This window comes from Pseudomyrmex gracilis, unplaced genomic scaffold (assembly GCF_002006095.1).
Source record: "Pseudomyrmex gracilis isolate BER0280 unplaced genomic scaffold, ASM200609v1 scaffold_59, whole genome shotgun sequence".
Classification (NCBI taxonomy): domain Eukaryota; kingdom Metazoa; phylum Arthropoda; class Insecta; order Hymenoptera; family Formicidae; genus Pseudomyrmex; species Pseudomyrmex gracilis.
The window spans coordinates 724,964-752,485 of record NW_018020643.1 but is presented as its reverse complement, the minus strand read 5'-3'; the positions used below and the strand labels follow the sequence as shown (position 1 = coordinate 752,485).

Genomic DNA, 27,522 nt, shown 5'->3' with positions numbered 1-27,522 from the left:
ATACAAACCTCATACGCACACACAAATATTTGACATTTTCGAAGCTAATAGACGCGATATAAAAGTAAAAACAAATTGAAGTACCGAAAGAGAAAAAGAGAATAAAAGTATAAATATCTTGTAAAAGTATAATAATCATAATTTTACTTTTGTGAAAATAATTAAAATTAATTTTCAATTTTCGAATTAAATTTGCTTCGAAATTACAGATTGAACGCTCTCGTTAGTTTTTGTGTGATATCAAATAAACAAAGTACAGTCTCTCTTTGAATTAAATACGAATTTGACAACGCGTGATTCTCTGATCTGTTTGCAGAGACAATGGCAGAAATTATTCTATTAATTTATATTCGAGAGCCGGTGTGAGGATCGCATCGCAGCGAGCGATGACAGCTCGTACAAATGCAAGGCGGCGTCTGGGGTATTCTCTGGTACCGGTACTACGGTGACTCACCGGAGTCGTTCAGTACGCGGCCGACCACGAAGTCGTCGACGTCGGCTCGTGTATTCTCTCCCGACACAACCGCGTGTGCATTCGTCACTCGAGACTCGCCGCTTCTGGCGGGTTGATTGTCGCAGTGATTTATTCTCGTGGCTTTGCAAGACAATGTTCGCGTGAGTCGAAACGAGTGAGACACTGAGTTTAGGTGGACGGCGCGCAGCTACTTGGATTGCACATTGTTGAAACTTCACATTTTTCAGGCGACATGGTAATTGAGAGCTCGTTAGTTGAATTAATAAGCTCGAATAAAATTCGATCGACGAGATATTTGCTCAAAAAATACACTTCGAATGGAAAAACGCAATAACAAACAATTATACAAGAGAGAATTGCATTAGTTTCTGTTATGTACGAGTGATAAAAAATTGTTCGAGTAGTGATAATTAATTATCTACAGTGTCATTGTCGAGGAATGAGACTTGATTCGAATCCTAATGTTGTTTTTCTTCTTCACGCTTGCTGTAAGGTTTTCAAAGATCCCGTATGTGTGTGTGTGTGTGTGTGTGTGTGACGCACAGTTTTTCAATATATAAATATGTTTTCTATCTGACCTCGCGGTAAACTTTAAATTCAACCCAGATTGTGTCGCTTTGACTCTTGGATCGTAAGTAATGAAGCTTCTTACGGCCGAGTATATGTGACGTCAGAAATATTTTCCCGTTCTTTCCGTTATACACGTATCTATTAAATCAAACTCACTTCTCTCGCAAGGAGAAACTCTTTCATTTGAATTTTAATTAATTTTAGCACGTTTAAGAGAGAGTTTTTTTCGCATTTCGTGTGTGGAAAATGCACGCGCGCACGAGAGAGGAAACATTGCATCTTTATTTTTTTCTGTGATTTCATCTTAAAGGTGAGAACATTTGTAAAAATGAAACGAGCTTGAAGAATCGTTTCCTTGCTCGATTTTCGTGTTGCAAATGTGCTTCCTTGCTGTCGCGCGTCTGTCTTTGTCCTGTGATCCATGAAACGGGAAATGATTCATTTTCTCGCAAACGCGCTCAATGGAGGGATTTACTAAAATGCCGCACGTGATTCAGGAACTAGTTTCTCAAAGCAAGGACAATCGATCGTTCGCCGGAATTGAAGCCTCGCGCGTTGACAGAATCTTACCGTCGTGTAACATCTCGTGCCCCTTACAAATCGCGAGGGAAAAAATGTCAAAGATAATAAATTTGAAAATCAAATTGCGTAAACCAATAAGAGATGATTAATCTTATTTTACGATAAACGTCACGCGTTTTCTTTATCATCGCTAAGTATCGGATAAGTTATTTTGCGAGTGGAGAAAAATTGTTGTTGCGCGTACAACTTCGATAATGCGCGCTCGATACAAACAAACCATATAAATTTCTATATAAAACTTCACAACTAAAATTCCACATAGATTAGATATTTACATGTTTTTTTTCGATATTTGTTTTTGCTTGACTTAGCCATTCGGACGCAGCTCTCACTCGGAAAAACTATTGGACGACCATTGGAATGCCATTGGGAATACGATACGCACGCACACACACAACCACACACAATCTCTTTCTCTCTCTTTCGCGTTTCTCTCTACCGTAAATTTAAAAAACAGGATTACAGGATTACCTCACGCGTGCGATGTGAGTCACGCATTTCCATGCGGAATTTTAACAGGTTCGTTGAACCACTTCCCGTTTTATTTTCTTTTTCTTTTCGTCACGTCGTTCTTCACTTTCGACCGGTTCCTCACTTTTTTTACAAGATCTACGAGATAAGACGCGATCCTCCAATGAGAGGATCTCGTAGGCGAGATCTTCAGTCGGTTCGAATGAAATGATTGACGTTCCTGGTCTCGTTGCATGTCGTAATTCGCACAAGCGCGGCGGTCCCGAATGCTGTAATTGCACCGACAATTCCTCGGCAAGTCGCGCGCTCGTACATATCCCAGTCTCAATTCTTAAGACTTTCCAAATTGCGCGCTCGCAAATGTTTCTCTTTCCCGAGAGACTCGAACGATCTATTTTCGTGCAAAAAATCAATTAACATTTTAATTTTATTTTAAGCTGTTTTTTGGATTTTTAAATTTTATTTCAAAGTTTCTTTTATCTTCCAAAACTACTTCTTATTCTTTTTCAAGCAACAAAATCTAATCTCACAAAGCGCCATCCGCTTGAGGAAAACTATTTTCTAGTATTCATATACATTCTCGATACAAGGAAATTATTTTCTTGACGTTTTTTGTGAAGCGCAACGCTACGTAGATAAGATACGGACGCGTCTCTGCGCAGCAGCTCGTATACGAGAGTTCCTTGCCAATTTCCACGACGGTTGGAATTACGTTATCATCTGCGACAACTTCATCCGCGCGCGCGATAAGCAAATCTCTTTTTCTCTCTCTCTACGCTTGTTCTCTCACACACACAAGCCCCTAACAGACCTGGTATTACCTATTCTGGAAATTAGAACGATCGTGACGCGACATAAAGCGGTCGTTAGCGGTGCGTGTAATGACGCATCTGTCTATCTCTCTCTCTCTCTCTCTCTCTCTCAAAGCTCTTGGAGCCCGATAAGGTACAACACATGCACGCGGGTACGTATCGGCGGAGGACGCCCCCGTGTCTTCTGGGGAACGAACACTTTTAAACAGCCGGCCGTGTTATTATACGCGCCGGGAATAATTTTACGGTAATGTGCACATTGCGTACAACCACCGACGTAATAGAGCGTCCTGTTCGAATTTGCGTTTTCCCATTGACTTTCTCGCGGCGACGTTCTAATCGATCTCGCCGGCGACAACCGAAGCGAGACGCGCGCGAGAGATTTATCGGAAGACTTGGTCGGCAAGAGATCCAGTTTTTTTTTTTTTTTTTGTCGCCGTATCATGCATACTTACCTACTACGGCGCCTGTTACTTAGAAAGCAACGTGGTACATCTTCATCTCCCGACGATCTGACACGCATCGCTAAACAACGCGATAACAATCGAAAATCTGGGTTATTTCAATTCGTCGATTCTTAATTAAGAAACGGGTGCGGAGCTGACGTCGACGATCCCTTCCGCTCTCTTCCGATCGATCGCGAGACACGTCACGCATTTCGTTCGGTTACGAGAGAAAGAGAGAATGCTATCGGGGCGATTAAGCAACAAACCGCTTATCGACCGCATGCAAACACGAGTTCGCGAAATGATAACGCGCGTTCTCGCGTGCTCATAATCGTGGCACTGTTAATCGTCTCGAAGGATGCGTGGTAAAAAAAAAAAAAAAAATCGTCGAGAGAGAGAGGGAGACCGGTATGCCTTTTCCGCGCAAAATCGCGTTTCATTGTTTCCTCTGGCGAATCGCCACTCTGTATATTTTCTAACGCAACGCAACGTGCGTTTGCTTCACCGTCGTGAGATAATCCTTCTGAGAAAATTCCAACCTGTATTTGCCGTCAGCGACCTCGTCAGCCTGTCATGAGTCACGAGATTGCGTTTCTGAGTTCCTTTTAACACGAGGTTCAAATCGCTCCACCCACGTATCTTCATTAGGAAAAAATTTTTCTTCTATCTGGTTTTTTTTTTTTTTTTATCCAGAGGTTGGACATTTTTTCAAAATTTCAAGCAGATAGTTTCAATGGATTTTGTCGTGACGATGTGAGATCTGCCCGCGTTATACAAAGTTTCACGAAACAAGTTTCATGTGCGGTGTAAAAAGATTTTGTTTTACGCATGCGAATCGAACTTATCGTTTGTGCGATTATTGGTCTACACGCTTATCGATAATAAACGAAGATTGTCTTATCATTTGTGGCTGACAATGAAAAATATCGGTTTCCCGCGTCAAGAAACAAAAGCACACTTGATTCAACACGCGTTAATAAAAAAAAACTCCAAAACTAAAAACAATCGCAAAAAATAAAAAACACATACGAATGAAAAAAATCTCGTATTTTTTGGTGAAAATCTTTAAATGAAAAACAAAAAAAAACAATGAGAAAAATTAATTGTTGCACCGTACAAAGCGACTGCACGATTTTTTGATGCGACGACAGTTCGTCCTAACGACGGGCAAAATATAGCGAGCGATATCTCACCGAGTACCGTCGACCGGCGACAAGCGGAACTGCGGTGAACGAACAGACAGTTTCATTACGCCGACTGCGGCGGAAGCCGTGCGAAATGATGTTTCTCTCTGCTATTTGGTACGGCACGCGCGCGCGGTGCAACAAGAGCGGGAAACATATTATGGCGATCGATGGCGTGCGGTCACTAGCCCCATCAATCACAATTAACCCGCTCCACCGCTCCGAGCACTAATCGAGGAGCTTGATGGCGAGATATGACCAGCCGGGCTCTATTGTTGACAAAATCTGTCTGTCACTTGGGATTAACGGCGGCGACGAGAAGCGGAAGCTGAAAAGCGCGTCCATTCATCCCGGCATTGTCCGCTTCCGCGAACGCTTGTTCCCGCCGCGCTTTCTACTTCACGATGAAATCTCCATTTTTTTCCCGTTCGCGTTATTGTCCGATTTGTGTTCCCTCCCTCTCTCCCTTCGACGACGACGACATTGTCGCCAAATCGCTTTGTCGCCAAATCGACGCGCGTCCACATTAAATATTCGATTCTTCGTTCTTCAAAAATTCGTCGAAAGAGAATATCACTCGGCCGGAAGTCGTCTCGTGTGTCCTGACTTAAATTTCTCTTTGCATTTTCGCCGATGCCACGCCAGCTCGTTTTCTTACACGCTCTACAAGTATTCTATCCACTTTCTTGTCTCGTTAATTCTGTTTTATAACTCGAAGATTTCCATTCTATTCTATTTTTTTTTACGCAAATCGAGTTTCTATCATCAAATTATTGTCCATCTGAGAAAAAAGTTGGCTCTTAAAAAATTAAATTAAGTTTTTTTTTTTTTAATTAATGAAGGAAAAAGAAACTCTTCGATATTAATTATTTGCGATTTTGCTGCTTGATTTTCCATCACTGAATTCTTTTGTAATAAAAAGTGAACGCAAGTAAGTTTGCGTGCAAAGTTATATGCGTGGAAGCGGCACAAACTTATTTAAAGAGTTTTATATATAGGTGTTTATAATATTAATATTCAAGCGGGGTGTATTATGGTAAAAGGGCATTGTAAGGGCGCAGAGACTGAACTCGCACTGAAAAAAGAACGGAAGCGATCGATGGATGGATCAGCGATCCGTGAAATGTCGGGGCGAATAAGCGTTTGCAATACTCGCGGCACAGAAGTCGCGTAATTGGATTCGCGGTGCGCGACGCGACGTCGCGTCAATTCTTGCTCGCGTTCGTTGCTCGTTTTCATTTTTTGACGAGCGTGTCGCGTGTCACCGCGAACTGGAAATCAATTTACGTTCGTGCGATTATTTGCAGGTGTACCACTGGCAAAGTCAAAATGTCAAGATCTCCGGGGTGGACGACATGGTACTTCTGCCGAAGATCAACGAGGACGCGATCATTGAGAACCTCAAGAAGAGATACATGGACGACTACATATTCGTATCCTTTTCTTTTTGCATATTTGTCCTTCGAGAGAATTTGCGAACTAAAAACGTACACACTAGATGTTCTCTCAATGTTGTGACAGTTTATTTAAAAAAAATGATGCGCGTACGACTCCTTAATTGCTGTCAGACATGCATCGGACCCGTACTGGTATCGGTCAATCCTTTCAAACAGATGCCGTATTTCGGAGAAAAGGACGTCGAGTTGTATCAGGGCGCGGTGAGGAAAATAAAAATGTTACTTTGTCACCGGTGTACTATACATCGAGAAAATTTCTCTGTATTTATTAGTAATACACTGTATTCTTCCTTTTTTGTGCTCTCTTTAAGAATTAAATATCTTCTGGTCATTATTTTCAATATTTTTCGCGTGTTTTGTTATTCAGGCGCCGTACGAAAATCCACCTCACATTTATGGATTGGCAGATGAAATGTACAGGAACATGTTGATCGACAACGAGAGTCAGTGCGTCATTATCAGGTAAATACTATTTATATATGTAGTAATTAAAATTTGTTTTTGTCTCAAAATGATCTCTTGGAAACATTTAAATTAAACGATCGTGAGTTTAGCGACGTTTTGTATCTTATCGTGTATTTTTGTTTGCGCAGCGGTGAGTCCGGCGCTGGGAAAACGGTCGCTGCGAAATACATAATGTCCTACGTGGCGAGGGTGAGCGGCGGAGGTAAGAAAGTGCAGAGGGTGAAGGACATAATTCTGGAATCAAATCCGCTTCTGGAGGCGTTCGGTAACGCGAAGACTATGAGGAACAATAACAGCAGTAGATTTGTACGTGCGAATTAAATATGTACGTGCGACTGTGTAGTTCAGTTCACCTAAATTTCCGAATTTCTTTTCAGGGAAAGTACGTCGAAATGCAATTCGGATCGGGCGGTCAGCCAAATGGTGGCAAAATTTCGAATTTTCTTCTCGAAAAGTCGAGAGTGACGTGTCACAATCCGGGCGAGCGAAATTTTCACATATTTTACCAACTGGTGACAGGCGGCAATCAAATAATGAAGAGTGAGTGCAATTAAGAAGTTAAATTGTTGTTAAGAATTAGTTTCTCTCTTTCGAGAAAAAATAAAAGTAAAGGAATTTATACGATTGCGTGAGAGAGGATGTTACAAATTAATTAAAATTCCACAGCGGAATTCGGGTTGACGGATCTCGATTATTATCAATATTTGAGTTACGGCGGCAATCACAGAGTGGACGGCACAAACGACGCGCGGGACTTTCAGGAAACCCTGAAAGGTATGTGTGTAAAAATGATCTAATCACAAATCTCTCATTACAATAACTTCGTGAAAAAACACACCGAATCAAAGAGAAAGCGCGCGGTAAACAATTGCCTGACGCAATGATAAGTCGTTTTTCTATGAACGTGCACCAATCGAAAGGCAAATATGTAATTGCCAAACTGTCGAGTCAGAAATAACTCGGAGTCCACTGGCCGGAGGTTAAATATCGCAACTTCCACGATCATTAAGTGTTTTATGCAGTTGTTTTTCTAACGCATGCGCACATATCAACTGTCACTTGATAATCTACTGATATATGTTCACAGCACTGAACGTTATGGGAATACAAGACGCAGAAGTAATGAATATATTCAGATTGGTCGCCGGAATTCTTCACTTGGGAAACATACATTTCGCTGAAAACGGCAATTATTCGCAAATAGCCGACAAACAATGTAAGGCTTATATCATTTCATCTACAATCCACTTCATATAGTATATATATATAATATATATATATATATATACATGTTACACAATTTTTTCTATATTTTATCTATATCAGTAATTGTATCAATGATCGCGTCTGCTTACTATCGGCTAATCGGAGATATAACAAATTGCGTCCTAGAAATTTTCTTTCGACGTTAGGTAACATTGTTGTATTGTTATTTTTTTATCACGTAAGTTTTTCTGATTGTATGCGATATTTCAGTTCTAGAGTTTCCAGCCTACCTCTTCGAGATCTCGGTTGAGCAGCTGTCGCACAAATTGATCTCCAGGCAATTCGAGTCGAAATGGGGAAGTCAATCGGAAAGCGTGGACGTCACTTTGAATGTGGAGCAGGCACTTTATGCAAGGGACGCTCTGGCAAAGGACGTTTATGCTAGGCTGTTCGACCATCTCGTCAAAGTGCGTGGGACATTTATGTGTATTTTCAAACGAATGCCTTTTCTTTACATATGAACGCACGCAAAATTGTTTTCAAAAATTACTTGTGAAACTCATGGATTTTTAAAATTAAAAAATCGTTTTACGATTCAAAATAAAAGAAAGCGACCAAGAGAGTCAATGGTCCACTGGATAATAATTTTACACAACGTCCATTGTGTAAAATTATTTAATAATCCACCGCCACCATTGGTTCTCTTGGTCGCTTTCTCTTTTGTTCTTAAATATATTTATTTAAAAATATATGGAACAATATTAAATTTCGCTTCAAGCTCTCTCGTGCCAGACTGCGCGCGATTTTTAATTGTTTAACGAGCGGAGATACGTTTGCGATAATTGACAAAATTTCGCAGAAAGTTAACGCGGCAATGGAGACCAACACGAACGGGTACGAGATCGGAATTTTGGACATATACGGCTTCGAGATATTCGAGAAAAACGGTTTCGAGCAGTTCTGCATCAACTTCGTCAACGAGAAGCTCCAGCAGATTTTCATCGAGCTCACGTTGAAGGCGGAACAGGTGAGTTTTGGTTTATGTAAATCTTTTTTTTAGCGCGCCGTTCTCCTCGTTGCCGACATTAGCATACTGCGTCGTCTTTTATGTCTTCATTCGTTAGAGATAAAGGTTGAGTCATAGTCAAAGAGCAACGTATGTGTAAAGAGAGAATCGTAAAAATATTTTGGACTGAAAAATATTTCGCGCTTTTCTTTTCGTTACTAAATTGCAAATTTTATTCGTAAAATCTTTCATATTATCATTATTATTATTATTATTATTTATACTCTCTTAGAGCTCTATATTAGTTATCTATATTACACAAGCATATATTAATCTGTATAAATAAAACGATGCTTATATATTACCGCTACTCCTATCGTAAGCTTTTTATGCTTCGCATCGATTAAACTCAAGGCCGGTACTCGCGACGTCGAATTTAATATCGGGAACGTTAAGTCCGCGCCACGAGGCGAAACAAAACTTTTTTTTTTTCATGCAATCACAGCTAGCCCTCCCCCCTCTCATCGAGGTTAAACAACATATTAGTAATGCTTATATATAAAAATAAAAAGATCAAATACGTGAGTCGAATAAAATATTTTGGATCATATCGCATTAGCAAAGTGACAAACGGAAATCGATAGACGTTTCGATTGAAGAAAATATTTTAATTAATTTAATCTTGTAATTTTTCTTATCTTTTGCTTCTTTTGTAACTTTGTGTTTGGTTTTTGTTTCTTTTTGATTGCCATCGATCAATCTTCTTTGTTGCACTTTTTTTTTGTACTTTTGAATCGCAACGCGGAACGCGATCGGGAATATTGTCTTCGCGAGACGCGCGTCGTCGTCGCGTTCTCTTTTCGGAAAAAAAGAAAAAAGAATCGTGTTTCACGAAAGCGGCTCTCCCGATCATTCCTCGACGAAGCCGTATCCCGGCAGAATGTCCGTTCTTCGGAGCGCGTACCTCTGCACGGGCGTGGTCTGCGCCATCATCAGAGCCCGTCCGCGGATCTTGCTGGGCGGCGCGGGTATCTGTTTCGGCAGCTCGCTTGAGGTGACCATCGAGTTTTCCGTGGTCGACAGCTCGTCGTCGATCGCTTCGTAAAATACCGCTTGATCGTTCGTCCTGTCGATTTCCACGCTCTTCGGAATGATTCCGTCTACGTGACGATCGAATTTTTTCGGCGGCCGTGCCTTTTTGTCGCGCACCTTCCAGTCGGTCTGCCGCTCGAAGGGCCGCGTGACCCTGAGGAATCCCGCTCCGTCGCTCGTAGTCGCCGTAGGCGCGGTGGTGTCTTTCCGGAACGAGCCGCTGTGACCGCGCACGTTCACGTAGACCTTCGGCCTGCCGCTCTTCAGGTAGTACAGTTTCTCGTCGAGGCTCTGCAACTTCGGCGGACTCAGCAGGACGCGTTTGTCGTCGTCGAAGGTGTCGAGGCGATAATTGAGGCCGAGTCCCATGTCGCGCACGCCGACGATCGAATGCGGAATCACCTCGGGGTGCGGATAGCCGTCGGTTGGCGTTTGCTGCTTCAGCATCGCGCGCACCAGACCCTGAAGATTCGCGGCGTTCATCTCGTCCGCGGTCTGCAGCTCGATCTCGAGAAGTCTACGGGCGGAGAAAAAATATATTTAATCTCAAATGGAATGTGGGTGATAAGCATCGAATGTTGGACCGTTAAACCGCAGTCAGAGCCGCACAAAAAAAAAATAAAACAAAACCGGGCTAATCGGATCTGTCGTGTCTCTCTTCTGTCTGCGTCTCTTTAATCACGCTCGGTGTGTTTCGCTTTCGAAATTGTCGGTCTCGCCCGGCTTCATCGATGCTTGTAGATGCGAATTGTGGTCGCGAATCCGTCGTTGGAAATTACACCGCGACGCGGTAATTACCGCGGCTCGATTCTCACGTTTTCTTCGCGAGCCGAGCTCGACGGACTTTTCATTCGCGCTAATTGGCGTGTTTTTTTTTCGACACGGTGAGAAGGAGCGACCAAGTAGAATTTTCCGCTTTTGTGTGTTCATCAGTAGTAGGATTTACGAGAATCACGTTACACGAGGTCGGACTAAATATCGTTTCGTCATATCGTGGTGAGTCGGCGAGGAGAGAGTTTCCCCGAAGAGACGCGCGTTCCGTTAAGTAGACTGGAAATGAACACATCGCCGCGCCGTTTCGGTGAAATTAAATGCGTTATTAATGTACATGTAAAAAAAACTATTCTTCGCAAAGAAAAGCACGTGTGTGTTTTATCAACTCTCGAAACGACGGACGTTGGGTCTGTACGGATTTCCGTAGCAAAATGTTGCGTTTAATGATTTTTCAAACATGGAATAAACATTGGAATTTTATTATATTTACAAATACGTACGTTTGCGACTTGCGAGCGACATGTGTCTGGGTCCGAATGGATCCACCAGAAGAAGGTTAAAAGAAACAAAAAATTTTATTACTTTTTTTTCCATCTTGATAATATGTTTTTTTTTTTACAGCGGATGTGTCAAGGAACGTTTTCAATGTCGAGTCACTTACTTTCATGACATGTTTAGCACCAATTTAAGCTTTACAATCTTACTTACGGATTTCTTATTGCGCAAGTGCGAGATCAATAAGAATAGACGACCGTGTTCTTCGGATCGTCGATCATTTCGAATGAGGTTGTGGGCTCGTAACACGCGAGCGAAAGTGAATTATTGCCGAGTAACGGCGATGACGGAATACGGTATCAAAATATACCAGTCTGCGATATAAAAAAAAAAAAAAGAAACGGAGTGCGGAAAAGTTTGAGCGAACGTACGGCTCGAACTTATATACCTGTAGTCCTCGGTGTCGGGTCTCTCCACGTTGGTGGCGGCGGCGACGGCGGCTCGTGGGCCGCCGTGCAGAGACTTGCCTTCGAGCGCTTTGCGCGAGGACAAGTCCTGATCCTGGCGGATGTGATTAGGTGACGAGGGTGGCCTTGGCAAGACCATGGCCGACATGGTCAGCTCGCACAGGACGAGCAGCCCGTAGACGCTGATTCCCCGCGACATCCTGCAATTTTGCCGGCAATGTTGTTAGAAGAGACGGTGGTGTTGGAAACTCTCCCTCAGATTTCTCTTCCCAACAGTGTGCAAACGTTTTTGTTAAGAAAGCTTTGAAATAAAATTTGAAATATTGCGGAATAAAACATCGTTTTCCGGTTTAATTCCGCGTGAAAATTGCCGTTTAATTATTTTCGCAATTAGAGAAAGAGATTGCGTTTCGATCATCAAAGAGAAATTGAAGAAAATAATCCGCTTGTCTTATAATTAGTTTGCGTAACAATGTATGTGACCACGGTTGAAATCGTTGCGCTAGAAAGGATTTACAACGTGCGATTTACCCGTTTTTCTTTCTTCGCAATTCCCTTCTCGTTTTATTTCGTCTGATGTTTGCGGCGCGCGTTTTTCTTATCCGATGTTGTATATATCTTTTGACATTATATTGCCGCGTTTTTTCTCAGCTCGCACACATAAGTTCTTAGAAAACTTGTAAACCGGAAAGGAATAAAAGATCGCTGCTTGCTGCCGAGCAATTAGCGCCGAGCCCACCGACCAATCTGCCCGCGGTCCGGTCTTGCGTGTATTTTTTATTATCCACTTTCGATCGCGCTGAAACGTTCCGGCTCGATTTCACCCAAAGTGTTTTTTTTTCTTTACTGCCGCCGAAAAGCCGCGCGCGCAGGAAGCGCGACAAAGTAACGGAACGATGCCCGGTGTCGACCACCATCGTGCCGTGTAACGAGCATGTTAGTAATAAGCTTGGTGAAAGTTTAGCTCGCACGAGCGCTCGTCGGTCGAACCGACCGACCGACCGAGGACCTCGCCGAACAAAATGATACAATTTCTCTCTTGTTTTCCTTATTACGTAAGTTCTATCTCTCTCTGTGTGTGTGTGTGTGTCCAGGAATTCGAAGACAATTTTGCCGCGGAATCGCTCTTGACGCGATTGTACAATTTTCTCACTCCACATTTCTCGGAATCGCCGCGCGCGAATTCCGCTCGGAGTCGAGAAGATCGCGAGAGAAAAGGCGGAGTCGAACCGCAGTCGTTACACTTTTGCCGCTTGACGGTCCGCACGTTTCCGAGATTGTCTTCCAACGTCTCGAAACGGATCGAAAAAAAAAAAAAAAAAAAACGTCCGCTGGACACGTTTCTTTGTGCGTTCAGAAACGAACGCTGGAAATTTATAATCCGACAGACTTGACGGGAAGAAATGAAATCGTCTCCGCGGAGATTCTGCGCCAATTGTTCGGTCGCGGAACGACGATAATCGCCCGCCGGGCAACGTCACCTCGAGGGGATGGTGCAACAATTAAGTGCGAGGAATCGCGAGAGATCGTTTTCTCGAACCGCTCACCTTGCCGAGGTGCAAGGTTGAATTGCAAAAAGTTTATTTTGCGTTGTTGCGACCGCGTTTCCGTCTCTCCTTTGTTCCTCTCGCTAATTATAACTCGAACACAGTTGCGCAATTTCACACATTTTACAGTTTCTAAGAAAAACTAACTCCGCGTCAAATTTTACGAAATTTTCTCACCGCATCTCAAAATATCGAAAACTCGAGGTTTGACGCGAGATTCTCAAATTCATTTGTCAACGATAAAAATCTCCTCTACTTTGCGGATGTGTGAAATATCGAAAGCAATTTTTTTGTTTCATCAGCCGCAAAGGTGTGTTCGCCGAATAATCGTTACATTCTTTTTCCGTTCTCGAGGCGAATAGTCGGGCTTTTTTTTTTCTACTTTGCACGCTACTTTCTCCAGCGCGTTCGTTTCCCGTTTAAAAATTTATCGAGGAGTCAGCAGGGCGTAGTACGTAAGATTGTTCTTTTTTTTTTTTTGCGAGAAAAGCAAAAGTAATTGTCGCGATACATCGATGACGAATCGACGCGTAAAACGATATTACAACCGGTCGCAAAAAAACGTTGATTAAATTTTACGTCGTCTTTATTGACCAATTTTTTTTAAATTCGATAATGTAAGATCCGAAGAGAGATTCGTGACCGAGCAATTCTCTCAAAGAGTCGACGTTACGCGCGTGTTACCGTAACGATATTGGACGGTATGTTAATTCGAGACCGCGGTCAAATGGCGGGCAGATCAAAGAAAGATAAACAAAGCGTTGAGTCGCGGAAGACGCGGAAGAAACGTTATCAAACCGGTTTTCACGCGCAAAAACGATGATGTATTCGCGCGATAGAGACGTAGACAGGCGCAAGCGGCTTGTAACAACAGACAACACGGGACTCTTTCCTCGGGGAGGAGTTTTATTATGTTCGCGCGCGCGTAATCTCGAGCGTTACCGTTCGCCCGGCGAACGAAAGGTATACATAACGGGCAGGTCTTTCGCGTTCCCCGAGATCCACGACCCGTGGGTGTGGCTCTTATACCTGGCCGCGACACGCGCGAACAGGTTCTCTTAAAAAGTGCAAGTGCAATCAGCTCCGGTGAACGTGCACCGAAGGGGAGCGTGCGACCACGTGGTGGTCGCTCGTCAAGCGCGGCGCAGCCGTTTATTTTTCTCTTAGCTGGAGACAGAACTTGCAGAGAGAGAGAGAGAGAAAACTTCTGATAATTTCTTCGCGCCTATCCGAGAAAGAGATTTTTTCTTTAATTTATCTATTTGCGGTCTAATTGCGCGACATTGAGAAACGCGCGCGACTAAACGACTCGCGCGCTCGATTGGAGCGTCTATTGTCTATTATCCGCCGGTGTGTATATATTTCTCGGATATTCTCTCTCATTCCTCAAATGTCATTCCGCAATTGTCTATTAACCGAGGTTCTTTTATTCAAAGAAACGGAGACCGACTTGTGCACATCTCACGTGTCTAATTGCGTGCTCCCTCTCGCTCCCCGCGAATATTTGTCGACGTTTCATTTCCTATACCTGTTGCGGGGAGACGACGCAGAATAACACAGTTCAGAGTAAATGTGCTTAATTTTCGAGAAAGTCTGGCAAGGCTGGTTGGTTCGCGCGCGCTGCGGTCGCGGAATAATCGAAATCGCGCGGTTTTGCATTAATCGGCGAATAATATCTTCGGAATTTCCTCGAGCAATTTGAAAAGAATATACACGTTAGGAAGGAATTAGAAAGAGAGAGAGAGAGAACTCGGTGATTTTCTCTCGGTTTAACTGATCTCGCTCTAAAAATTCCAAATTCAAGGAAGGATAGTTCTCTCAACTATCGCGCCGCGCGCGGATATACTTCCTCGAAGAAGAATCTTCTCTTCAACCCGAATCGTCGATTTATATTTCGACGAAAGAATAAATCTTTTTACGAGTACTGGAAATCCTGTTGATTTGAATTGGAGAGGATTGCAGATCGCGTATGTACAACAATCGATTGATCGCGCGAGGGGCGCGACGACGAGCGGATTTACATGACCGTTTTATGTAGATCAATGCATTGCCGAGCATTGAAATGGGACAAAAGCGATTTATTACTTATTGTTCATTGTGGAGCATCGAGTTCCGGGCGATGATCGTTCGCCGCGGAAGAGCGTGCGTAATATTTGTCGCATCGGCGATCGTAAAATTGACTCCGTCACACGCGCGCGCGGTGTATTTTCTCTTCCCTCCTCCCTTCGGCTAACTCACAAAGTACAAAGTACAATCAGATGCGAGTAATAACGACGAGTTGTAATTCGTCGATTCGCCATGTGGGTCGAGCATCCGAGAGACCGCTTGTTACGAGCTGCCGCGATGATCTACAGATCTCCAATGTAAACGTCGTCGTCGCCGCCGCCGCGTCTCGCTGCTACCATATGTAGATACGTCGAGCGAATGAAGACGATAACGTGCGTTCTCTCTCGCGCGCGCGAAGTAGGGCGAGGAGAATTTACAGCTCCTCTCTTCGTGTGTGTGTGTGTTTACGCGACAGGTCGAATGTATATCTGTACAACACGCGGGGATTCGTCGCAGAAATAAATAAATCCGTCGATGCGTTCGCGTGAAAGCGCCTCGCGTCGATAAATCGCGACGCGGGTGATTCCGCGGAAATGGCAAACTCCGCGAGGAGAGATATCGATTAACGTCGTATATAAACCGACTGGTCGTCTAAAATTAGACACCGATTATCGAATCAGGAAAAGCCGCCGTTTTAATCGGTTTATTAATCGGGGTTGCGCTATCGCTCTCGTAATTACAAGAGGCGCCCTGATAACGCTAGTCTCCTCCCCTTCTCTCTCGAAACTGGTACATTGTTTATCGGTCGGAAAGATTTTTTTTTACGCGCAACAAAGGAGAGATTTCACTCCGGTTGTGAGTAAAAGGAATCGGAGTTGTAAGAAACGCGATCGATGACGATCTCGATGACGCGCGCGCGCCGATTTCACTGTTAATTGGTATTCGTACAATCGCGCGCGCGCGCGGACACAACGAGGACCGGATACGGGCGATCGAAAGTTTCTTTTTAGTTTGTTTTCTTCGCGGCTTTCTTTTGTACACGCGAGAACAAACGCGCGCCGCGTTTATAGCACTCGAAATAAATAATATAAATCTTGTCGGAACAGGAGCACGATGGAACAGTGCCAGGAAATTTACTTTTCAGGTTGATGCGCTTTGCGTTCGCGTTCATTCAATTACACGAAAATCGAATTTACGTGCGTTGTTTTTAACGAGGCGGCAGCAACGCGACGGTCAGTCAAGTGTATTCGCGCTATCGGAACTTAGAAAGTCGAGGAAACGTTGCATGCGAACTGGTCGACTCCCACGCCACACTTACGGGCACTTGCTGTTCTTACGTAAATAACTTGGCAAGGGATCTCTCTCTCTCTCTCTCGCGCGCGCGATCGTGGAGCGAGCGAGCGAGCGAGCGCGTTATCGTTCGCCGATCATCGATCGGCGGTGAAAAGCGGCGAGGTGTGTGCAATTAAATTCACACCCGTGTGTACGAAAGTGAGAGCGTGGTCAAGGCGCGGTGGCTGCGCGCCCGTCAAAGTCCTTCGACGACGCATTCCGTTCGGTAATTTCAATGCGCGATTCTGTTGCGCTCGCGAACCAATTACCGCGCGCGGTTGCTGGCATTCTCGATTTAATTGTATTACACAGCTCCTCTTATCTCTTACGCGCTTTGTTTACGTAACGCGGGGATGTGAAAAGAATTTCGCAACGACAGAGCGAAGACAAGAGCGTTCGCTCTTTTTGCGCGACAAGGGAAGGTGCGATAATTAGCGAACTCTTGTTCCCCGCGAATGTCGCGGGCGCGGTGTAAAAAACTAAAAGGCGCGCGCTCCTTTCCACCTGTTGAAAAAGAAAAAAAATGATCAGGCGCGCAACTGGAGCAACGCGCCGCGCCTTCTTTCCGTTCTCTCCGCGGATAGGAAATGTGATTCCCCCGCGTTGAAAACACGCCCGCGGTCATGTATTTCACAGACAGACATCGATCACAATTCTCCCCGTCCCGCAATGAACACGAAAACGAGCGACTTAATGCACTTTAATTGACTCTTTGCGTAATCGCACGCTTTTAGCTCGTAAAAACGACGAATCGTCTCTCTCGCGCGCGCGCGCGTTTTTCACCGCTCGCGTTCACCGCTGAAGAAAAATGAAAAAAAAGAGGATGAAGAATGTTATAACGAGATGAAAAAAAAGTGTTGCGTAGAAAAAACATTACTTATATCTGCCTCTAATCGTTTTTTGTTTATTTAATATTTCTCGAGAGTTCTGTGCGCGCACGTGCCTCTCCGTTGAAACTTGTTGAGAACACAACTAGAATTGTTGTATTTAATTTATATATCCGTCGCGACATTTGTGCTAGAAACAAACGGTTCGTGAGCTTGTTTGACAAGTGTTTTGCGCCGTAAAACAACGCCGGGCAATCAACGGAGAGCGATTTGTGAAATCGAATTGGCAATTGAGCGGCGTATTTGCAAATGAATACCGACTCAATCGAACATTGTTCGAGGCGGCGCGTTTCATTGTTCCTTCTCGTTTACACAAAACAAATATAAAGAAGTAATTTTCAAACGCGCGAATATAAATAAAGTCAAACAACAAAATAAAATTGATTGCTAGCAATCACGTTAACGATGAGTTGAAGATAATCGAAATGCGCTGCGATTTAATGCGCAGATTTTCCCGTGCGCGGTCGATTTATTATTACGCGAAATAGAGTAACTTTTGAAAGTATCTTTGCGGAGATCACACCTGCGTGTCATCATATCTACGATATGAAACACGCGAACGTCGTCGCTTTTATGAGCGAGGTTTTGAACGCGCGCAATAGAGCGACCCGGGAACGATATATAACCGCGACGATCAAATTTGAATGCCACCGCGCGATCGAGGACGCGTATTTGTCCGCCATAAATTTCTCTTTGTCTTTTCTCCGTCGCGCCATTTAAATTGACCGCTTATTTAAAGCGGTCCCCGAGCGCGCGCGAGTACAAATTCGACAAAGAAACGCACACAAACGCGGAACTTGGTGTGAATTTTTGTTTTTTCTCACCTATTGCCCGCAGAATCCCCGTCGCGTTAGGGCTCTTCTTTTTTTGCTGGACGATTTTGTTTTTTTTTTTTTTTTTTTAATCACTCGTTGACTTTATTGCGCAACGCGCGCGATCCATCAGTTCGCGTGGCGCGAAGAGAATCGCGCCGATCGGTATCATTCGCGACTCACCGGGACGGAAGATCGCGCGCCGAGACGTGTTCGCGGGCTCCGTGCGCACTGCGGCCAAGGATCGAGTGAACGTAATGAAATAGCTAAGTGAAGCGATCGCCGTGTCTCGCTCCGTCTCGCTCCTTCTCGCTCTTCCCACGTGCGGCTTTGCCACCACCTCTTTGACGCCGCGAGATTCTCTCGATTGGCCGCGTGTCTCTCATCGTCTTTTTTTTTTTTGGTTTTTTAATTTGTTTTCCGTGTGCAACGCACACGTGACTTATGTGACGAAAACGCGTCGCGAGTGTTCGCGACAAAGTGTTTGCGAGGTCGATGCCGAGGAGGCGTGAATCCAGAATTTTGTTTTACGGGTCAATCGAAGAGTGTATTTTATTAAATTTTACGGGAAAAATATTTTGTTCTTTGCTCGTTTTGCACGGCGAGACCGAAACACTTTTCTCGCAAGTGTATTACATTATCTCTCTCTCTCGCGTTCCGCATCGCGATAAAGTTACAGTTAGATCCTGTGGGAAAATGATGAGAGAATGCGAAATCGAAATAATACGAATTATCACGCTCGACTGGTAACCGATGTGTATCTTGACAGCTTTGATTTCACCGCACTTTGTTTTAGTTTTCGTCGTCGCGATGATTTTCCTTATTGTCGTCGTCTTTGTGAAAATAATCTTGTACACAATATTTCTCTCTTTCTCTCTCTCTGTCTCTCTCGCTAATCAATTTAGATGCAATCCGCGGTAGGAACTTGTGTGCGTCGCATTTCTTTTTAATGCAGGAAGAGAAAGAAGTGTCCGTTAAGGAGAAAACGGCTTGACCGGGAGGGGACAGGCAGTTGACATTTGGCATCTAACTGTCGCGCGAATCTGGTGATCTCCGACGTGAAATCGAGATGGGATTCTTCCTGCGTCGCGCATTTTCACCACCCGTTAACCCAGTATACACACATCCATCTTCTCCATTATCCGCGTTTTTTTTTCATACGCTATTTTCTCCCTCTCTCTCTCTCTTCTCCGCCGCCAAGCTAATTCCGGCAACAATAAAGCGCGGTTTCCCATGAGAGGCATTCGCGACTCCCGATCCAATTAGTTGGCGTGTCACGACCTTTTTTGAGCTCATTAACGTTAATTCGGAACGCGCGTGTTTGCGCATGCACATGTGCGTTAAACCCGTTTTCGTAGAAACAACAGAAGCTGAAAATTCCAGCTTCAACGCGCAGATGAGATGTTTTTTTTTTTTTTTTTTTTTTTAGGAAACACACGTGACGTAGATTGCAATCGCACGCGAATTTTCTTGCAACAAATTAAAATTGTTTGTTGTCGCAATCGACGAGTTCAACAAACTCTGCGCGCGCGTACACGCATCGCGCGCTCGAGGACGAAATAAACGGAGGCCGATCAGATAGGAAACACGCAGAAAACTGTCAACGAGTCACACGTCCTTGCGCACACGTGCCTCGTTCGTTTAACGAGGGTCGCTACTTAATTGTCGTCTCGTCTGTGCGCGCGCGCGTCCTAACGGAATCCGCGGCAATTTTTTTCTCGCAGAAAATTGCCGGAAACCCCGATGCGCCGAAGCATCCGCGATCCGCATTCTCGAATGTATGTGTGCGCGTCCGCGCGTCTAGTTAAATTCGTTACCGAACGGAGGACAATGCGCGTAAACGCATTCCGTGCGGAAATCAGAACGTGCAGGTACGTCTGTCGCGGGAGGTTGATCCGGCAAACAAACTGTGACGACAAACGGGGTCGCGGAGGTTAGCGAAGAAAAAGCAATTGACGGAAGAGACCGAAATGGAAGATACACTCATTAAACCGTTCACCGTAATTGGATGAATAAAGATTTAATCTGGGCGTTTCCGCATTGTGTCTTTCTTCCGCGCGACACGGTCACGGTCGCGATTAAAGTGAAGCAAAACAAAAGTGTGGCGCGTTGTCACAAAAGGATAGAAATCGCGCGAGAGACGTTGCGCGCGAGAGGGGACGGAGGAAGAGATACGTGAAATAACAGATGATGATTGCGATACCGAGTGCGTAAGCTCGAGTGCGCGTAATGGGCACTTACTTGCACACGTGCGCTCGTAAATACACCACCAAAACGCGCAACTGTTTTATTTCGCGCGATTAGCACACGCGGCAAAGTATAATCGCAACGTACAATAATCAGCGTCTCTGTTTATCGCGGGGGACTGTGAGGGATGGGGCGATCGAGAAAGCGGCTGATCAGACGTTCGCGCGGCGCATCTTCCTTATTTGTTTCGCGCTGAAAAAGTATTATTCGCGCGAGTGACGCCGGAGAATCTTTGCAAAAATTGATGATTTACGGTCGCGAGAAATGGACTTTAACTTTAATTTACGCGAGTAAAATTAATTATCGCGCGACAAATTCCACCGATGCCTCGGCCCGAGAAATTGATCAATCGGCTCGCTCTAGAGGACAGAAAGCGGCGAAATAATAATAAACTCCGTAAAGTGAAAGCAATCTACTACTCGCCTGAAAAAAAAAAAAAAAAGAACACGCCGAGGATACGTGCACGCGCCAAATTTAGCGCGCGTTAATTATATATCCACCTTGTGCCGAGCCATTCATCCGCGATCCCGTTTCGCAACGCGGAAGTTGCGAGAGAGATAACATGTGTTTCACGTCAAATTTCTCGCGAGTTCTCTTTGTGTTTTTTCTTATCCGAATATTTTCTTCTCTCGATTCTCTTCGTCTCACTTTTATTTTTTCTTTTTGTTGTTGTTTGATATTTCTGCATATATATGTCCTTCTCCGCGAGGCTCTCCTGAGATAAAAAAAAGAGACTTGCTCCGAATTTTGGGTATTGTAAATTCGCGAATATGGAACATCTCAAATGGCGCTATTAGACCGTGCAGCCGCTCCGAGGAACAACCGCCGTCGGCGGAAGCGACGAAACGCGCGCACCGTCTTATAAAGGGGTCAGCCCCGTGAAAAAGAGTCGTTAACTCGAGTAAAGGCCACGACGAAAAAATCGTGCCGCTTCTTGGCCATCGCGACGCGATCGGGAACTAGACCGCGGTGAAAAAAAAAAAAAAAAGCCGGTCGTGAAGAAGCCACGAAGTGTCTCCGTGACGTACGAAGTCGCGGATTCTCCTCGAAATTGTGCAAGCGCTTTATTCGGAATCGCCCCGTAACGGAGCGTCGCGTCTATCGCGTCTTATCGACGTCGTCATTGCGCGACGAGAGCAAAACTCAACCGGGAGGGTTGAGAGATTTTCAACGCGGTTCTCTTCCTTCAAATTCCCATTCAAATTTCACGTTTCGACGACAACGCGCGTCAAGGAGGAGAGAGGTGGGGACAAATGAGGAATTGCAAAACGCGCGCGGAGAGGAGGATGGGGAAAGGGCCGGTGGTGGTAATCGCGCGGCGACCGGTTTTCTTCGTGCCGCTGTCTGCGCGCAACCACGGCGGTCTGCGAGCTGAAATGGAAAGCGATTTTAAAAGAGCCCGGCAATCGCGCGTTATTACTGCCGCGCGGCCTTTCCCTTCTATCGCCTCGAGTAAGCGAGATATAAATCGCTCGTACGTGCGCGATACACAACGCCGTTGGGTTGTGTACCGCAGCGCGCAATTAAACCCATATTTTCGACGTAACGCGTCTGGCGCAAGAGAGAGGACCCCCTTCCAACCTGTGTATACGCGCGCATATATCTCTCTTATGAAAGTTAGATCGATAATCTAAATTACCCGAGCAACACAATTGCGCGTCTTCAATCGCTCATTGACGTTCGCTTAATTTGCCGCTGAATATTCGCAAATTAAATGCGCTCGACTACCCCGTTGCGTCAAACAAACACAATTGCGCGAACTTCCGGCAAGCAATTACTCTTCTCATATTTCAATATGTTTATACACAGGGTGTTCCAAAATCATCGGAAGATATTAAACAGGACAGAAGTGTTTTAGAAATTTGTTTTTTTTTTTTTTTTTTCATTTCGTCTTAGAATCTGTTCTTAAAATATTTTATTTGCATTTCAGGAAGAATACATCGCCGAGAACATCAGATGGACGCCGGTGGACTACTTCAACAACGCCGTCGTGGTCGATCTCCTCGAAGGCAAGAGGCCGCCCGGTCTCTTCTTGGTGCTTGACGATGTGTGCGCGACGCTGCACGGCGGGAGCACTGGCGCCGATACCGATTTGAAGAAGGTGCTCGAAACAAAAAATCTTCTTATCATTACCCCCCCGACGCATTTCGAATTAACGTAACGTAATCATCTCGCGTCACGCGTTAATTCCGCAGAAACTGGCGGGAGCGGCTAACCAACACGTCCATTTCCAAGACACCGGCGACGGTTTCGCAATTCTTCATTACGCCGGCGTGGTGTCTTACTCCGTGGACGGATTCTGCGACAAGAACCGCGACGTACTCTTCTTGGATCTGATCGAGTTGATGCAGACGAGCACCAAGTACGTACGCTCGCGCGATGTCCATTACAGGCGCGCGTGTATCATCGATTATTCGCGCGACAAATTGCCTCGAAGGAAACTCCGCGTCAATTTGCTTGCGCTCGATGAAGATTAATTAACGTTTTTTTTTTTTCGATCGATTTGCGCGATCGAGAGACTGCGTGCAGAGATAGGATCTTGGCAACACATATATCGAAGATATAAAATCTACAAATACAATATAAGTACTTTTTTATTTTTTACACGCACGGTGTAAAAGTTCACACTTTCGAAACTTTTAGAATCTATAGTTTGTTTTATCAAAATGCTAATCACATCCTTCAACGAACGTAAATCCCGCATCGGATATTACAAATTGGGATTGATTCTGGTTTAACCACGCGGAATCAATTTTAGCGTACTTCGTTCTGATTGGCTGAATTTCAATATAATTTTAATCCGTAATCCGATACGGGTTTTAAGCAGGAAATTAATTCCTCTTTGAACAAATGGCATATATAGATTTTCGAGAACACGTCCGGCATCGTTGCGTGATTACGTAAAGGAATGTCCCGATAATTCAATGTAATTCATCACGTAATTCCAACCAACGTCGGTCAATTACGTGTTGTATTTATTTACGTAAGAATGGCGTGCGGAAAATATCGCGAAAGTTGCACGCGGAACGACAAGGCAAGAACGAACGGCTGTCCGCGATTAGAACAAGTTCGGATTCCGAGAGTTGTAATTAAGTCAGTAAGTAACGTAAGAAGTTCGCTCTCTGTTCTTCTTTTTCGATATTCGATTTGGTCTTGTTTTAAATCGAGATTCGCTTTCTACATCGAGAAACACTGTGTGTCTCCACACACACACATCGCTGTCGTACTTTAAAATACACCAAAAAAATAAAAAAATAAAAAAATTAGAAACAAATACTTATTTCACAGTTGTTTGATGCGCGAGCTTTATCCGCGGGATAAGGACGCCGCTAAAACAAAGACTCTGAAATCGAGACCGACCACAGCGGGCAACAAAATCCGAACTCAGGCGAGCCGCTTGGTCGGTCAGCTGATGAAATGCACGCCGCATTACATACGGTGCATCAAACCGAACGAGACGAAGAAGCCGCGCGATTGGGACCACCTGAGGGTCAAGCATCAGGTAATTCAATTCAATGTGTGTTGTTTGTATACATGCGCAATAATTCAAAGAATCTCAAATTTCGGGTTGTCTTGAGTTCATCTTCAGGTCAAAACGATCTTAACGATGAACTTGGGACAATTTTAAATACAGAGATCGGACTTAGGAAAAAATAAATAAATAAAATACCCGCCTCAGACGGAATTGTCTTGATGAACTGTGTTTCAGGTAGAATATCTGGGTCTGAAAGAGAACATCAGAGTGCGCAGAGCCGGGTTCGCTTACAGAAGACCGTTCGCCAAGTTTCTTCACAGATACGCGATTCTCACCAAAGAAACGTGGCCTCGTTGGCCCGGCGATGAGAAGCAGGGCGTGGAGTGGATATTGAGGAGCGTTCACATCGACAGATCGCAATATCAGCTCGGCAAATCGAAGCTGTTTATCAAAGCGCCGGAAACTGTAAGTTTCTCGGAAAACACACGTTCATACATACGCGAAATATATTTCAGCTAGGAGAAAAAAAAAACAAACAAAAAGATCCTCGCGCAACGGTTTAATCAGACAAATGTGGGACTTTAGCTGTTCATGCTGGAGGAAGCGCGTGACCGGAAGTACAACATGTACGCGCGGATCATTCAGAAAGCCTTCAAGAAGTATTTCGCTCGGAAGAGACAGGAGGAACAGAAACAGAAGGCCGCCGATCTTCTATTCGGTCACAAAGAGCGCAGACGGGCGAGTCTGAACAGGAACTTTGCGGTCGATTACATAGGGCTTGAAGGCAAACCGCAAACAATGAGTCTTATCGGAAGACGCGAAAAAGTGTTCTTCGCTGAAGTGGTGAAAAAATACGACAGAAGGTTCAAGGTATACGCACGCGAATGAAAATTTATCTTCGCGAATTGAAAATTGCGATTTTATCGTTTGTTAACGAGAGATTTTTTTCTAACAGATGAGCAGAAGAGATCTGATCCTCACCGGGAAATGTCTCTACCTGATCGGTCGAGAACAAATAAAGAAAGGTCTCGATAAGGGTAAATCCATCCAGGTTGTTAAAAGAAAGCTTCTATTCGATCAGATTAGTCACGTATCATTAAGCACGTTGCAGGTAATTTATCACGATGTGTATTTAGCAAAGTGAAGAAACTATGTTGTCGCCAGATTGGCGGCAATCGGCGCACTTCGGCGCCGTCAACTGCTTGGTTTTTTTTTTTTTTCTTACAAATTGTCTGTTTTCGACAGATTTTTTGCTAAATGTCAATGCTAATTGCTTTTATCTTAATGACAGTTTTGTTTATTTCAGGACAATTTTGTAATTATTCACGTAAAGGAGGACTACGCCAGTTTGCTAGAATCGGTATTCAAGACGGAGTTTTTATCCGCCCTCAGTAAAAAACATCTGGAAGAGACCGGTCATTCTTTGAACGTTAGATTCGGCAACGAGTACGCACGTCCTTTCTCTATTGTTCGTTCGTTTATTTATTGGCTTTGACCTGAACAAATTAAAACTGACAAATTTCCTTTGCAGTATAGAGTTCAAAGTGAAGAAGGAAGGTTGGGGTGGCGGAGGAACGAGGCTCGTGAAGTTCACGCAAACGGATTACGGCAACAAGGAAATTCTAAAACCGTCCGGCAAGATTCTCCACGTCCACATCGGTCCGGGACTGCCGAGCACGACGAGTGAGTTTTTCCGCTCCGTGATTTTTGATCGAACAGTAAAACCGACCTCCAAAAAAAAAAAAAAAAAACGATATCGTCAACACTGTGCTTTTATTTCAGAACCTAATGCTAATCGATCAACGTTGTCCGGTCGGTTGTACAGCAACTCATCGATTTGTTCGACGCCGAAACTGTTGCATGGCGATTCAACTCCGCTCCCAAATTCGAACAATTCGGTCGCGACCGAAAGACCGTGTCTACGTCCGGTGGCGGCTACGAGGTTCGCGGCTGCTCAAGCAGCCTCAAACGGTAGACCGAATATTCCGCCGAATCGTCCGAATGTTCAACCTGTGCAGGTTCAGAAGAACGCGAGAAACGGAACGACTCAACCCAACAACCTGCGGAACAACAAACAAATCCCAATTATGGGTATGTTCGTCAATCCCGCTGCCGGTCCTCGAGGTAAGAGTTGTTTTTTTTTACATTTCAACAATTTTCTTTTTCTCCTTCCCTCCGTTTCTTCAGTGAAGTTTTTTAATGTGTGTAGGTTTGCTCAAATTTCCACCACCGCCCACGGAACCACCGCCGCCGCACGAAGCGACGACGGGTTTCAAGTTACCTTCCCTCGGCGACGAGCGTAACAACAAGGTTCCCGGTCATCTCAATAAAGGCATGCAAACATCCCAAGAATGGAATGTCAAACAATCTAACGACGCGATCGAGCGTGCGAGAAGAAGGGACGATAGCGCCGCTTACGCGGTGGCGAATAAAAAAATGCCGCCCCAGAAACCGAAACCGCCGAGTTTGCCGACGGTCAAAGCTCTTTACGACTACGAACCGCAGGATCTCGACGAGTTGGCTCTCCGAGAAGGAGACATCATAGAAGTACTCAAGACGCGTGAGTGGTTTTTTTTTTTCACAGTCTGATCTTTTTTGTGTAATTTCTTTGAGTGTTTTTTAATACGACAAAGGTAAAATTAATATTTTTGCAGATGAGGGAGGTTGGTGGCACGGAAGACTGAAAGGAAAAACCGGTCTGTTTCCTTCGAATTACGTAGAAAAAGTGTGAATCACAATCGGTGATCAATCGAGACAAAGTCTTCCCCTCTTTGCTGGACTACGCGCGCGCGCGCGAAACGCCGCGTTAGGAAATAATAATTAATGTATCTAATAAGAAAGAATACATCGTACCTGTTACTTTCACGTAATATTTACGCTCGATGATAATAAATTTACTGCGAGTATTTGTAATTAAATACGCATTACGTACAGCGGAAAGACTGTCGAGATGTCGAAAAGTCGAGGAAACAAAGTGTGATAATTTATACGAGGATGTTATTTATTTAAGAGAACGTCTGTCAAAACATCTTATAATTGTCTGAACTCTCTCGAAATATCCAAAGAAATGTTTTTCGTTGCAATCTGTGGTGTGGTTTAGAAAATTTCTAGGAATACGTTCTCTCTCTCTCTCTTTGCTGAAGGAGAGAACGTCGATAACAGTGTCGCTCTTTACATAGTTGATGTACACGATGGAGAGATTCGTAAATTTGTAACTTTTTATGTAATGTACAATCGGTACGTAGTCAGTGAAGTTTCTCTCACAGTTACCAATGCGAGATGACACGAGTAGTCATATTACAATTTAAATACGTATGTATATACAATGTCATTGCCATCCTCAAGATATGTGTGTGCTAGTAAATCCATATCTCAATCAATCTTGGACTTTCATTTTTCCAATTTTTTAAATACAAGGCTGTATATTTTTCCCTACCTTTAATTACAGCAGTGTCTCGCTATTTTTTCGCGCCTCGGTTTCGCGAGCGGGGAAAAATGTTGAGGGAGGTATGTGTCTCGAGAATTGCCGGCTATCTCTGATTGGCTCGACCGCCTCGGCGAAGCACTTCTAGGAATTCGTGGAGACGACTCTCTGTCACAATACCGAGGCAAAAATGCGGCACATTAGCGAGGCACTACTGTATTTCTTAAATGTGGACAGTACGCGGACTGAG

The 27,522-nt window shown here is 44.3% G+C and overlaps 2 protein-coding genes across 2 annotated transcripts; one reads left to right on the top strand and one right to left on the bottom strand.

Annotated features, from left to right (window-relative positions):
* The first annotated feature begins 453 nt into the window (after nt 1–453).
* LOC109854076 (unconventional myosin-Ie-like) lies at nt 454–27,228 on the top strand. Its single transcript, XM_020426800.1, has 21 exons — nt 454–710; nt 5,848–5,973; nt 6,109–6,198; nt 6,365–6,459; nt 6,591–6,768; nt 6,840–7,002; nt 7,129–7,236; nt 7,550–7,678; nt 7,939–8,135; nt 8,528–8,695; nt 22,304–22,474; nt 22,569–22,735; nt 23,662–23,875; nt 24,083–24,313; nt 24,434–24,718; nt 24,804–24,959; nt 25,155–25,294; nt 25,380–25,531; nt 25,631–25,972; nt 26,058–26,408; nt 26,503–27,228. Exons 1-21 carry the CDS (start codon nt 708–710, stop codon nt 26,577–26,579), a joined length of 3,543 nt encoding a protein of 1,180 aa, XP_020282389.1. The 5' UTR covers nt 454–707; the 3' UTR covers nt 26,580–27,228.
* Nucleotides 8,741–18,346, bottom strand: LOC109854077. Its single transcript, XM_020426801.1, has 3 exons — nt 18,139–18,346; nt 11,484–11,702; nt 8,741–10,283 (listed from the first exon to the last, which is right to left on the bottom strand). The coding sequence occupies exons 2-3, from the start codon at nt 11,699–11,701 to the stop codon at nt 9,584–9,586; spliced, it is 918 nt and encodes a 305-aa protein (XP_020282390.1). The 5' UTR covers nt 11,702; nt 18,139–18,346; the 3' UTR covers nt 8,741–9,583.
* Nucleotides 27,229–27,522: the final 294 nt, after the last annotated feature.